Source organism: Leptosomus discolor, chromosome 1 (assembly GCF_034619465.1).
Source record: "Leptosomus discolor isolate bLepDis1 chromosome 1, bLepDis1.hap2, whole genome shotgun sequence".
NCBI lineage: Eukaryota > Metazoa > Chordata > Aves > Leptosomiformes > Leptosomidae > Leptosomus > Leptosomus discolor.
This window is the reverse complement of record NC_141391.1, coordinates 204630032-204643380: the sequence shown is the minus strand read 5'-3', so window position 1 is coordinate 204643380 and position 13349 is coordinate 204630032. Positions and strand designations below refer to the sequence as shown.

Here is a 13349-nt window from a genome sequence, read left to right as displayed (position 1 = left end):
AGGGACCTCAAAAGGTCTCTAGTCAAACCCCTCCTGCTCAAAGCAGGGTCAGCTAGGAGGTCAGGCCAGGCTGCTCAGGGCTTTACCAGTCCAGTCTTGGAAACATCCAAGGACAGAGACTGCACCACCTCTCTGGGAAACCAGTGCCACTGCCTGGCTGTCCTCATAAGGAAAAAGGTTTTCCTTATATCAAGTATAAACATTTCATCACAGCTTACACTCATTGCTCCTCATTCTCCCATCATCCACCGCTGTATCATATAGTCTTGACGATCTCCTTGCAGGTGCAGGACAGGCTAATTAGGCTTCCCTTCTCCAGCTTGAACAACCACAGCTCCCTCAGCTCTTTGCAGGGCAAGTGCTCCAGCCCCTGACCATTCCGATGTCTCTCTGCTGAACTTGTTCCAGTCTATTGATGTGTGTCTTCTACTGGAAGTGGGCAAAACTGGACAGAGTATACAAGATGCAGCCCAAAGAGTGCTGCTGAGTTGGAGGGCCCAGAGTGCATCCACCTCCCACGAGTTCAGCTGGCTAAAATAAAGAGTTCAGCTGGCTGAGTCCAAGGTCAGCTCCCTTGCCAGTAAGAGCTGCTGTATAAAGAGCTACCTGCCAGCTACAGACAAACTGTTATCAGAAACAGCATATTTACTCAACTTCGCATTTACACAGCTCTTCTGTCCATTGTCCTTCTTTTGTACCATACACACCATCTTCACACCTCAGCTGACACTGACGAACATTTTAGGCATTACAGGGTATTGTATGTAGTAACATCGAATTCAACTGAATTCACAGAAATACGAGTTCCTGATTTTTCAATGTTAAATATTTTTAAAATAACCAATTTTACAGAAATAAGAAGTACAGTTTATAGGGCAGAACTGGGTAGTATTGCAATTCAGGCAGCATTGTTAGGACTACAGAGATTTATTTATGACCCAGACTGTCAAAGGCTCTGACAAGGGAAATCGCTGTTTCCTTTTAGGTTTGTATTTCATTCTCTCTACTTTGACACCCAGTTTCCTTTTCTGTAGCATACACCAATTTACTAGCAGAGCATCCAAGATTAAAGAGGAATTGCAAAAGAAAGTTTGTTTCAAAATGCTTCTGGGAAAGAACACCTCTCAAATATGACACCAGCACCTCTGTGGCATTAGTCATCAGTAAAACTCAACCACTCTTTTTTTCAGCAAAAGAAAAAGCTATTTCCAATATATGTTTTAGCTTTTCAGATGCAGGAGGTATCCCCAAAGCTACCTCTTGGCTAACAAAGAACGCAGCGTGAAAAATAATGGAAACACATAGTCCAAACTTTAGCACAGTACCCTCAGTCAGAATGCAGGTATGGTGTAAGTTATGAACTGTACAATCCCCCGTCCTTCTGCTTCTAAACACACCAGTTCTGTGAAGCAAGCTCCTGCAAAAGTTGCTTCACCAGAAAGATCTTCCCCTTGTTGCTAAGCTTGAAAGACATTGTTCCAGGGCAACCATGCAAAGAAACCCAACAAATTCTGCTGTTATCAGCAGCAACGCAATTAACAGAATAAGCTGATTTTTTCCCCTCATTCACAAGGTTTACTCTTTCTGATTAAACCACAGCCTCTAGACTAAAAGGAGTTAAGAATCAAGAAACAGATTTTTAGCCTGGCTGTACCTGAACTTCTAAGGAAGGATTTATTTCATCTAACATTAGCTTCCTGCCAAGCAGGTACATGCAGCCAAACTAGTTTCCTAAGTTCCCATTATAGCCAGTGGAAATCTAATCAATACAGTTTATGGTGCAATTCATTTGACTGAACCTAGAACCTACTTCAGTATGAGACGAATCACACCCTACACTCCAATGACTGCACTGACTAGCTCTGCACTATCTATAAAAAGACACTAGCTTGGATGCAAGCACCCACTTGGAGTGAGGTGCACCTGATATGTAAATCAAGTCTTTACACAAGTTTCTCTGAGGGAAGGTATACTGATATAAGCTGTCGTACCAACTGAAGCAAATAAGCCTTTATTTATAACACTACATGTAATCATTTATCCCTATATTTCAATTTCCCTCACTATAGAATCATAGCACCAAAATATACACGTTTACATCCAGGTGATTTTATCTCTGTGCAAACATTTATAAAGGTTACAGTATAGTAAAAGGAACATAGGTCTGGAAGACCCTCTTAGGACCTGCAGTCCTGATCCCCACTATCACAGTTATCATGTCTCAAAAACTTTCAAAACCAGACTGTGCTCTGACCTACAAGTAGTTTCAGTTTCTGGCATCAATACTCAGAGCCAATGGGTCCTTACCTGTATACTATAAAGCCACACGTTAGCGGAGAACCAGTGCTCTACAACTAGAAGCAAAGGCGCTTTTGAAAAGCCACAAAGTTCCCCCCTTATTTGTGAATCGCTAAGACACACTCCTGTCTCTTGCATGCAAGCAGAGGTTAATGTCACACAGTCAACTCAAAGAGATATTTTCTGTTAACTATATTTGATTTACTAGGATTACAAAGTTCTAATTCTCTTCAAAGTAACACTAATTTTTGCTAAAACAAAGACATGCACGAATTAGATCATTTGCAGTCTTCGAAGCCTTTCCTGATTACACAAGTTACTTGTTACAGCTGGACATCTCATCACTGAAGCTGGAAATCTATTGTGAAGAAAGAATAACACAAAACACCTTTCCTGCAGAGGATGCAAGGAAAGAACAACATTTTGGTCTAAGATACAATAATTATTCCTTCTCCTGAAATTATTTACCAACTAATTAAGATGTGGAGGTATTTCTAGAACACAGCAGTCCTGAAAATAATTATATGCTCTGAAAGTTCTCAAGAGTACACTTGCCAGGGACAAAACACAGATGCGTCTACATGTACATGACACATACTGAGACTTCAGAATTCTTAAACTTACATAAGTATCTACCTAGCAGTGCAAAACATTGCACTGCTGAAGTAAAACTCTGCTCACGTAACATTTTCACATGCAAAAACTATGCCTCTACAGAAACAAAAGAACTTGGAAAAAAGTCTTTGGATAGGCAAGGACTCTGTCCTAGTGCAAGGGCAGGAAAAAAAATTAGGGAAAAGGCTATAGGCAGGATCAGACAAAGGGTTATTATGCTAAGTATCATATTAAATTTTTTTCTCATATTATTTACACTGCCTGTAGCATAGAGAAGAAAAGGACGTAACAATTGTTTCAGCAGGGATTTAGTGCTGTTTGCACTGCTCTTCATTTACAGATTAGTTTAAAAATAAGTTAACAAGTTACAAATGTTAAAATTCTTTTTACATTACAGTTATAAATACACATAAAAGTATTTGCTTTTCCTAGTATATCAAGCCTCTGTCAGTAAAAACTGGTATAGCTCCACTGAAATAAATTATATTTAGCTATTTATAACCATGAAAAGGTTAGTTAATAGTCTGAGGGAATCCTAAACAACAGAGAGGAGTGCAAAGTTTCCAAGTCTCAACACACAAACTTGAGCTCTTATACCTTACTGCATCACTGGGAATTAAAGTGACTTGACTTTCAAAACTACTAACCACCTATTATTCTAACATCTTTGAGAGAAATTCTGATATCTAGCTCTTACATGTATGATATCCTTTAACTAGCTTTATTAAGCACATTGTTACACACAAAAAATATTGCCTTAGGAGACAAATTTATGCTACAGTTAAATTTCAATTAAATAAAAATGTATCATACAGAAATTTGTTTCATATGAAACAAATGCACCAGTAATTGTTATTTATGCAATTCTGGGTTTGCTACAGCAAACAATGAGTCAAAACAAAATACAAAACCAGCAGTACAGTACAAAGAAAATATCTGTTGTCAAGCTCAGCTTAGAAAGATAAAATACATACCTTTTCATGTTTCTTCAGAAAGTTGGTCTTTCTAATTTTCCCATGATGCTGTGAACAACAGAGAAGAGTAAATACTATATGTAAATTATTTTATGCTCCTTCTATAGCAAAGACAGAATCAAAACAGTCAACAAAGATTGTGTACTACATATGGTAGTACACTAGTCTGGGTCTGCTTCTTTACACGTCCAGAATTTGTCTCTGATGTTACTAGCAATCCTTCTTGATGGAAACCCTAAAATACTTGCTTCATTGTGTCCTAAGTAGTGCAAAGCCAAAAAACAACACACTAATATTATTTGGTGACAGGTATAATTTTTTTTTTCTGATCTAATCAGAGATTGATGAGAAGAGGCAGCAAGAATTTGTTTTTAATATAACTTCATGTCACCATCCTCCTCCTACCCTCAAACATCTAATGAAAAAGACAGAGGTTTAATTTCTTTCTCTTCCCAGTGAAGTTTAAATGATGGCTACTTCATTTTTAAAATGTATCGATGCATAAAATCCATCTGAATTTTCACCTTTTATCTACTCCATTCTCGAATACAGATGGTACACAAGTTAGGTGACAACCAGGAATTAAATCAATAAAATACAAAGATAGTTCAGGAGCTAAAGGAGAAACAAAAAGGAGGGGGTGTGGGTAAGGAATATAATTTTAAAAGGCACAGCTTTAAAGCAGCCTTAACAAATGAAGGACTGTCCAAAGAAAATAATCAAGTGTTCTTGGATCTCAACTGAAAATGTGAGGGCAAGACAAGGACAGAAATACAGTAAAGATGTTACAAATGAATGGGTAAAAAAAAATTAGAAAGACATGAAGGATGACATGTAACTGATGTAAAATTAGTGGAGAGCTACAAGTGTAATATTCTTTAAATATAGTTAAGTGCTATTTCTCAAAATATCACGGGGTGAAGTTTTCCACAGCCTTGAGAAGGATACCTTATTAATACGTATACCTTATAAGTATGCTCTATGATTCATGGGAAAGGTATCTCAAATGAAGGAATTATTTTTCATTATGTTTAAAAACTTGTACTTAGTATTTCTGGACCTCAATAGTCAGCTATGTCAAGAAGATCTCAATAACTGTGGCTTTTCTTGACTGACTTCTGAAGAGCTTAATATTAGACAGGGCTTAAAGTTTCCTTTAGATAACTTGCCATTCTAAAAAAAAAAAACCAGTTCATTCAGTTAATACATATCACACATACTTAGAGACAGCAATGTAATCTTTTTATCATGCCTCTGAAAAGAAGACTCGTGTGATAACAGAGACCTTTTGGGGGAAAAGTGACCAAGCCCGAGGTTACACAGCATGCTAGCGATGGATCACAACAAATTGCATTCACGCGTTTTAAAGGTTACGCTGGGATCTCCACACAGTGTATTTCAGTTACAAGTGTTTCAAAGCAAGTGAGCAGGTGCCCTATTTCTGTTCAAGCACAAACATGAAATTCAAAGCTAATTTTCAGTTAGTTTTTAATCTTGTTTTCTATTAATATGATAAAATGAAGAATTCATACAGATTGCTATTCTTTTTTGTTTTAAAGACTACTTTTCAAAATCAACTTCATATTTTGCTCTCAATCTACTGCAAAGCTCTTGAATTTCCACATAACTAATAGCAGCGCTGCCAATTACCCTTCCTTGCTTTAGCAGGCTGTCAGCATTCCAGGCTATCACAAACTGTGACTTTATCTTTAGCTGTAGTATAGCCTAGCACCTATACCAGTAGCTCCACAACCATTTTTTTTTTTTTGCACTCCTTTTTGCTGTCTAACAGCCCCTAGTTAAAATCGCTGCAGAAGATACTTTTCTGTAGTCTACTCTGAATCTCATTACAAACCTGATAAAACCATATTCTATTTTCACAGTGACTCATAAAAACACTCAACTTGAACACTCACTGAAAAGAGCTGGTTTTGTGGCGCTTTGAGATGCAGCTATTTCTGAAATTTGCCTTAGCACCTGATGAAGGTCCAACTGCTGTCAGATAATACATGCAGCAAGAATGGTAACTTCTGCTTCACCAATTCTTGGGAAAAATACTTAATATCACTGACTGAAATACCTTCACACAGTCCCTGCTTCAAAAACCTTAGCAGCTCATCTTTATTGTACAAACATTTAGCAGGTGCAAGAGTGGAAACTTAACTCCAGAGATACTAAAAAAGGATAAAGGAAAAAAAAATGAGAAGACTGTTCAGTGAACACAAACAAGAAAGATGTGGCACTTTTTGATAACATGCTTTACTTGGCTCTTGTACTCTTTCCTGTTTCTTCGAGTTCCAAGACTGATACGGAAAAATCTGGGCAAAAACACTTCTTCAGTAAATAAAACTCTTACAAAGAAATTGCTTTGGCCAAGAACAAAGGTTGCCCATAAAGAAAACTTGTCAACCTGCACTTACTACAAGTAATCCTCCGCTTTTTTCAGGAAAGGACTAGACGGAAGGGTGAAACACCTACAGCTTTCAATGTAAGATCATAACAGAAACATGAAACCCATATTTAAACTAAAAACATACTAGCGTATCACCACTAGAATGCAGTAACTTCTCAAAACATGTATCTACAACTTCTTTTCAAGAGGGAAGAAGAAAGTGAGAGTATTTTTACAAATTTGTCTTGCTCTCATTTTCATCAACTGTTCACACCTATCTATCATGAATACCACACATTCAGACACACATGCATATATTAACACATACTGTAAGAATGGAGAAAACCTTGAAGTTGGTAAAATGCATAAAAAGCATAATTGCCCCATCACTCTTCTGACATCTGTCTTCCTGCCTATATTTTGACAAATTAAGACTTCAAAAACAACGCAATGAGGCAGGCTTTAGGAGCATGAAGATCCTGGATAAGAAAGAGATAGACTACAAATTACAGCATCACAGCATTTATTTGCACCATGACAGCAACATCATCTGAAGAAAAAATAAAGAAAAAAAAATCCAATCTGTACATGACAAGAACTGACAGAAAATGAGGTTTAGCCCACGATTTAGCAGTGAGGATTAAAACATGCATTACCATCATTTCACCACAAAATGTGCCAGTTAATGGAACCACATCTGCAAAATCAATTGCTTGTATGTTTCTGTTTCAGAAGCTTAAAATTATATAAATAAGTTAACAATGCACTATGTCATTTTACCTCATTAAAGGCTAACTCAGTTGTGGTTTGTACCTTATACTGGAAATTTAAGTGTGGCTTATACCTAAGAACACCGCAGGCACTCCTCTCAAGTCTTTACAGAACAAGCCACATCAACTTACATAACAAAGCACAATATTTGTGCTATAATAGTGCTATGCATGTTTTGACACGAAGAGGAAGCTGGGTTTATTAGCCATTAATAATGACTAAGTGATCGTTACCAATCCTAGTATGCGACCTACAAAAAAACTTCTCATCAAATCAAAAGAACAACGCACAGTAACAGAGCTCAAAATGAATGGTCAAGGAGTTTTAAAATAGGAAATTCAGCATGCAGGAATCCAGCAAGCAGCACTACGAAAAAAATCTCATTACCTTAAGGAAGAACCTCTTATCTGTCCTAACAGGATTGTACGAGGCGAGGTAAGCAGCTATTAAAAGAAATTTGGAGTAATAAGGCAGTTCCACATGTGTATGTGCTGAAAGTCCTACAAAATAAATAAAGTTTATGAGTCACCAAAACTCACTCTGAACATCCACAAACTTCATGCTAGATTTGTTTGCATTCTTCTTTTCCTGCTCTCCTGCTCTACTCCTGTAACTAACCCGTTATCTCAACCCCATTATCACAGATATAAAATCAGTGAAGGGCCAAGGAATGGCACGAAGCTAAACAAAACATTCTGAACTCTTTACCGACTCATCTCGGAAACTGTGTTTGAAGTATCAGAGATTTATAAATTGCTAAAGTATGATCTCCCTAAAAAAATATATATAAATTCCAGGGTACTTTAATTTAAGGTGACTTTGCCAGCAAACAGGGCAGATGAAAAGATGTATTTAAATACAATGGCAAAGCTTTTCTCCAAGACCCAACCTTCAGGTTGCTTCAGACTGTGCCAGACATCTCAGCCAGGAACATGGCTGGCATGGTGGAGAAAGGAGCACTGCTTCACTTCTGAGAAACAGTTCAGCATCTCATAATTTTTAGCCAAAGTTTTATATCCTTAATAAACTTAATCCAGTTGACCTAACCTACTACATGTATACTTCATTAAGATAAAAGTCTCACCTACCAAAACGCACAAGAACTACAGTCTGAGTATTTTCCTTCCTTCTTTTCACTTTTACTTCATATTTTTTCCCTTTACGTTACCCAGCATTTGTCCCTGTAGTACTCCTTTTACAGCTTATGCATATGAATAGGATGATAAAACCACCTTACTTCATCAGTTGTCTAACTATGGAGACGACTAAAGGCTCTCTCTTGTGCCTTCCTTGCTTACAGGTTTTCACTTCAACAGTTTCTTGTTCTGTGAAGTACCCGTACCTGTATGCTTCAATCCACAAATATCAGCAAATAAAGATCAAGGAATCAAATATGTCTAAAATTTAAGATTCAGAGCCCCCAGTGTGATGAGAAGCATCCTAGATGATAGCTAGTAACAATTTCCTCTCGTGTAGGCACAAAAGGACTGTAGGTTTTTTTAATTTACAATCAAGAGATTGTTTTGTATTGCATGTTCATTACAAAATGCGACACCAAATAAACTCTTACATGTAGACAATTCAGTCTAATACAGAAATATCTGTTTCTACTCCATTCTTCTGGTCTGACAATACTGTATCATGCACTGAACTATTCACTTATTTACATCCACAGTAAAATTTGTTATAATTGCTTTTTAAGCATGTTATTATCAAACGCTGTTTACCAACAAGACAATTTTTCCTGCTACATAGAAGAATGTGTTTTAAATAAAGTCTCTCTCTTTGTGACTGTCAGGTGCAAAAATATTTCATGACCATCTGGGCACAGAAGCAGGGATTTTAATAAGAAACTCCGAATCAAACTCCTTAGGTCAACAATGTAGAAAAATTACTGATCCTAAAGCAAATACAGGAAGCAGGCTGATGACTGTAATTATCTTAAGTCAATTTTAAAATAAGTGACTATTTTACCTACTATCTAAAGAAGAAATGATTTGTCATGATAAATATTATGGAAAAAGTGTTCCCAAACTACAAACTGGTCAAAGGACCATGACTGACTTGACACCACCAGGAAAATGTTTTAGTATTCCTTCCTAAATTGTGAATGAAGGCTAACAGATATACTGTGATTCAACCTTCCAGCCTGTCTAAAGTATAAAAATCAACAAAGCTGCACTCCCCCAAGGAAAGAACAGAAAGAATTCTTGCAATTCTGACTTTTCTCTTTGCCAAGAAATCAGGACACAGGACAGCTGTTTTGTTTAGGAATGTGCTAATCCAGTGTAGTACACCAGGTATAACATTCCCTTCTCCCTGCTCAGACAATTCTGCCAGTCGGCACACAGAGGTTTGGCCATCAAGGGTCAGCCCATTCCTCATCCATCGTTACTTAAGAAATGCCGATCTAATGAAATCTGCTTTTACCCACAAAGGACCTTTGGAAAGATTACTCCCAGGATATATACTAGGGGAAAAAATAGTAACAGTCCTTTGTAGAACACCTTCTCAAAAAACATGATCACCCTGAACTGTAACTGAATGCTAATAGGTAGCCTCATCTATATAATTTCGTTCACATGTTCTCAGATAACAACCATCAAGTCAAAAAGTCAAACTTGTAAGCGCACATTTCATGTTACAAGTCCCTACAGAGTTACTGTATCCAATACCTTTCAACTGCCCAGGTTCTCCATCCTCATGCTGTAAGCGCTCCCACTGTGAGCTAGAAGACAGATAACACAGATATATAAAGACAAAGTGTTTGTTAGTCTTTTAGAGAAAACTACCTGTTTGGTGTACATATATTGTAACTGTTTGCTAGCCAGTGTCACAAAATTAGTAAGAGAATAATTAAAAATACCAAGTCTTACTAACTTGCACATAAGTTTCAATAATGTGCCAACTATGTATATTCAAAAAAACTGCAGCAAGTAATGTTACATTAAGTTATAAAAGTAAAAGTGAGTACAAGCTAATTGTAAAATACCAATTTATTTCCACCCAACTACCAGCAGTAAGTAAATATCAAGTGTTCTAAATTTCAAGAACAATGCAGAATTGGAATAAAAGTAAAAACACAGACAGGTTTGATATCTCTATCTGCTTAGTAACTCTTTATGCTAGTGAGAACGATGCAATAATTACTTCATAATGTAATTTTGAAGTCTGTGTGAAAAACAAAGCAATATTAATTCTTCACTGAAAAACTTTGAAGACCTCAAGATGTCAGTGAAAAATGTCTGCAAGCAGTTTGGTGTTTTCTTAAACAATAGCAAAATATTTCACTTTTAAACTTCCTGTAAGGAATGACATTGTTAGAAATGTCATGATTTTAGATCATTTTGTATACCACCAGGGGATTAAAAAAACCCAGGTTTGTTAAAAGCACCAGTGCTTTTGTTTGTTTGTTTTGCTTTTTAAAGATCTTTATGAACAGGGTTTATCAGCCATAAGCCATAAAACTTATGAAAACAGTTTAACGAGAACTGATGTAACACTCAAATTATAATGAATGATCAATCAAATTATCAATGAGCTAAGTTCTTACTCAATGTCTATTTTAAAGGTGGAAAAAAAAAAGTTTCATTTTCATCTCAGTACAGGTAACACAACAGCCAACAGCAAAGTTCTATTGCTATAACTTATAACTTGAAAAAAAGCCCAGAGTAATTACAGTTCTGCGGCCAGAAAAACTGATATGGTCATTTTAATTCCTCAAGCATTTACTGGTACACAGAGGTAAATCCTAGAACTATTAAGCAGAAAGCTGAAATTTATAATAATAACAACAGTAAAGCTCAAATTCATAATCAAAGAAAACTGTAAAGAGGGAAATCTAGTTATTTGGAAACAATTTATAAGCCATTTTATATCATACTCATATTACAGCCTAATTAGAATAAGCATACAATATGTCAGGAGTAGACTATGTAATGAAGATCAATATTGAGTATAAATACATATTTGAGGCAAATAGAACGCCTTATTTTACAGTGAAGTCTAGTTCATATAGAGTAAAATCAATTCTCTCTTTGAAGGAACAATCACTTTTCCAAAACATTTAGCCAATGCTTCTACTACACACTCAGGTTCAGTTACCAAAATACTCTATCGCCTCAACGACATTCAAAGGAAAAAAAATCTTTAGAGTTGCATTAAGATAAAGAAATCAAACACTACGGAACCATCTCTGTTTACATGGAGTAACATGAGAATCACATCTTAAAGATGGAGAAGACATCAAATCTGAGCCAATTATTACCACTAAAAATGAACACCACTGTCTTTTTTCTAGCAGTCTGGCAACTTAAGAAATAAACAAGGAATCTAAAACTACACCAAGAAAAACTCAGCCTATTAGCAGGACATCAGCTTTTAATGCTATCAAAAAATGACAGTTCCATATAAGGAAATCTTTGCCCCTGGACAAGAAAATAAGGGGTCAGAAACACAGTAAATGTACAAACCTAGCTCTACTAAACAAAGCTAAGGGACACAGAAGTACAAAATCCATCATGTCTCATAAGAATTTTGAGGCTTCTGTGCATCTTTGGTACAGTGAGAATCTGTCAAGTCAACAAGCGTGTTTTAAACTGTGCCTGTATATTTTGGTGATGGATTTCCATGCTTGGCAGTTTCATACATAACAGAAAATGGATTTATCTGCATGACCACCCGTGAAAAAGAAAACACGACCTGCTCCCACTGCTTTACTTGTTAGATATTTTATATGCTACAAATACCGTTTTGTTTTAAAACTTCCTCCTGAGATACTTTATTTCTAACATTATTTGGCAAGAAAGAAAGGTATGTTAAAGAGAAAAAATATTCTATCTAGCAAAAAAGAACACTAGCCATGAAATGTAATTGAGAGAGTAAACATTTAGAAAGGAAGCTTGTTAAAAAGAGCAACATCAACAAAACAAACAAGCCCTCACCCCCAAATTACCTGGATATTTCCCGGAGATAAACAGTCTGCATTGCTTTCTTCAAATGAGGCTCAATATTTTTCCAGAGTTTGCGGGTGTCACGTTCATTTGCTGTACCAAGCCAGAATCAACTCTGTTAAACCTTTAACTCACACAACACAAACTCTGTCTCTGACACCTGAACAGTCACAGGCATGACAAAGTAAGTCTAACACCCTGATTCTGAAACGCTGTATTGGGATGATGCACAATCATCCCCCATTTGCAAGCACATGCTACTACGCAAGACTGTTTCTCTGTGTTTTTTTCTGAGATACTCTGGAACGGTTTGGCAGAACCCCTGCTCTCATTTTCTCCTCTTAGCCTTTCCAGAGAAATGACTTACCTCACTACTTTGCAGAAGTTCTGGTGGTTGAGCAAGGAGAAAGATTTACTGGTGGGAAGCAAGCTTTCACAGTATTTCCATAAAACACCACCAACAAATACCATCTACTGCTATTGCTGCAAATGCTGGCTACTGGGTGCAGCTGCAATAAGCAATGCTGTTGTGACCAGAGAAATGCTCTTAACACAATGAGGATCAAAACAAAGTCCTCCACAAAACCCACAGGAGGGCACCTGCACTCTCATACACCTGCTCAAATTAAAGACAGAAGCTTACCTTCTCCTCTGACCACTGGTTCACAGTATTTAGAAAAATTGAGCGCAGCCTACAGAAAGTAAAATGTACAACATATTTTAAAAGTACTATATATTGATCTAGCTACAGAATATAACAATCAGCGTAATTCATTACTTTGCAAAATCAGAGAATTATTTTTCAGTCAATAATTACACTGCTTGCTTCCAAACATTATACTATAAAATGTCACAACACTTCTGTAGATTAAAACATAAACAGAAGTAAGCCATCACATGTTACTTGGCTTTAATCTCAGTAAAATCTGTTTAATGTACTCAGGCATTGCGTATTTTTTAACTAATACAGTAATTAAACATTATAAATGCAATAAAAGTGTTTTAATTAACTTTTTTTACTCCATTTTCAGATAAAGCTTTCCATTCCAGGAGCAGTTCAGCATGTTCAAAAGTAGGCCACACATATTTACACACACTACCAGAAATTATTCAAAAAAAAAAAACAGAGTAAAACCCTGCTAACACATTCCATATCCAAACAAACTCCTTTCGCTTAAGGTAAGATTGAGAGATTTTTGATGAGGCTGTAATCTAGATTTTTTTCAAAAATGGTTAAATCAGTGTCACACAGAATTTTGGAAAATAACAATCCTCACATTTCATTCTCCTTGTGTGCTATTGCACCTTATTAAATCTCTGTGCTAGCCTACAGAACTCAATGCAATA

The 13349-nt window shown here is 36.4% G+C and overlaps 1 protein-coding gene across 1 annotated transcript in view; it reads right to left on the bottom strand.

Annotated features, from left to right (window-relative positions):
• ORC5 (origin recognition complex subunit 5) overlaps positions 1-13349 on the bottom strand; it is a 67364-nt gene that overhangs the window by 41324 nt on the left and 12691 nt on the right. Inside the window, exons 7-11 of the mRNA XM_009946453.2 lie at positions 12646-12694; positions 12005-12095; positions 9726-9778; positions 7438-7550; positions 3888-3935 (exon numbers count right to left, since the gene is read on the bottom strand). Of these exons, the coding sequence (XP_009944755.1) occupies positions 3888-3935; positions 7438-7550; positions 9726-9778; positions 12005-12095; positions 12646-12694 (354 nt within the window). The remainder of the gene's footprint in view (positions 1-3887; positions 3936-7437; positions 7551-9725; positions 9779-12004; positions 12096-12645; positions 12695-13349) is intronic.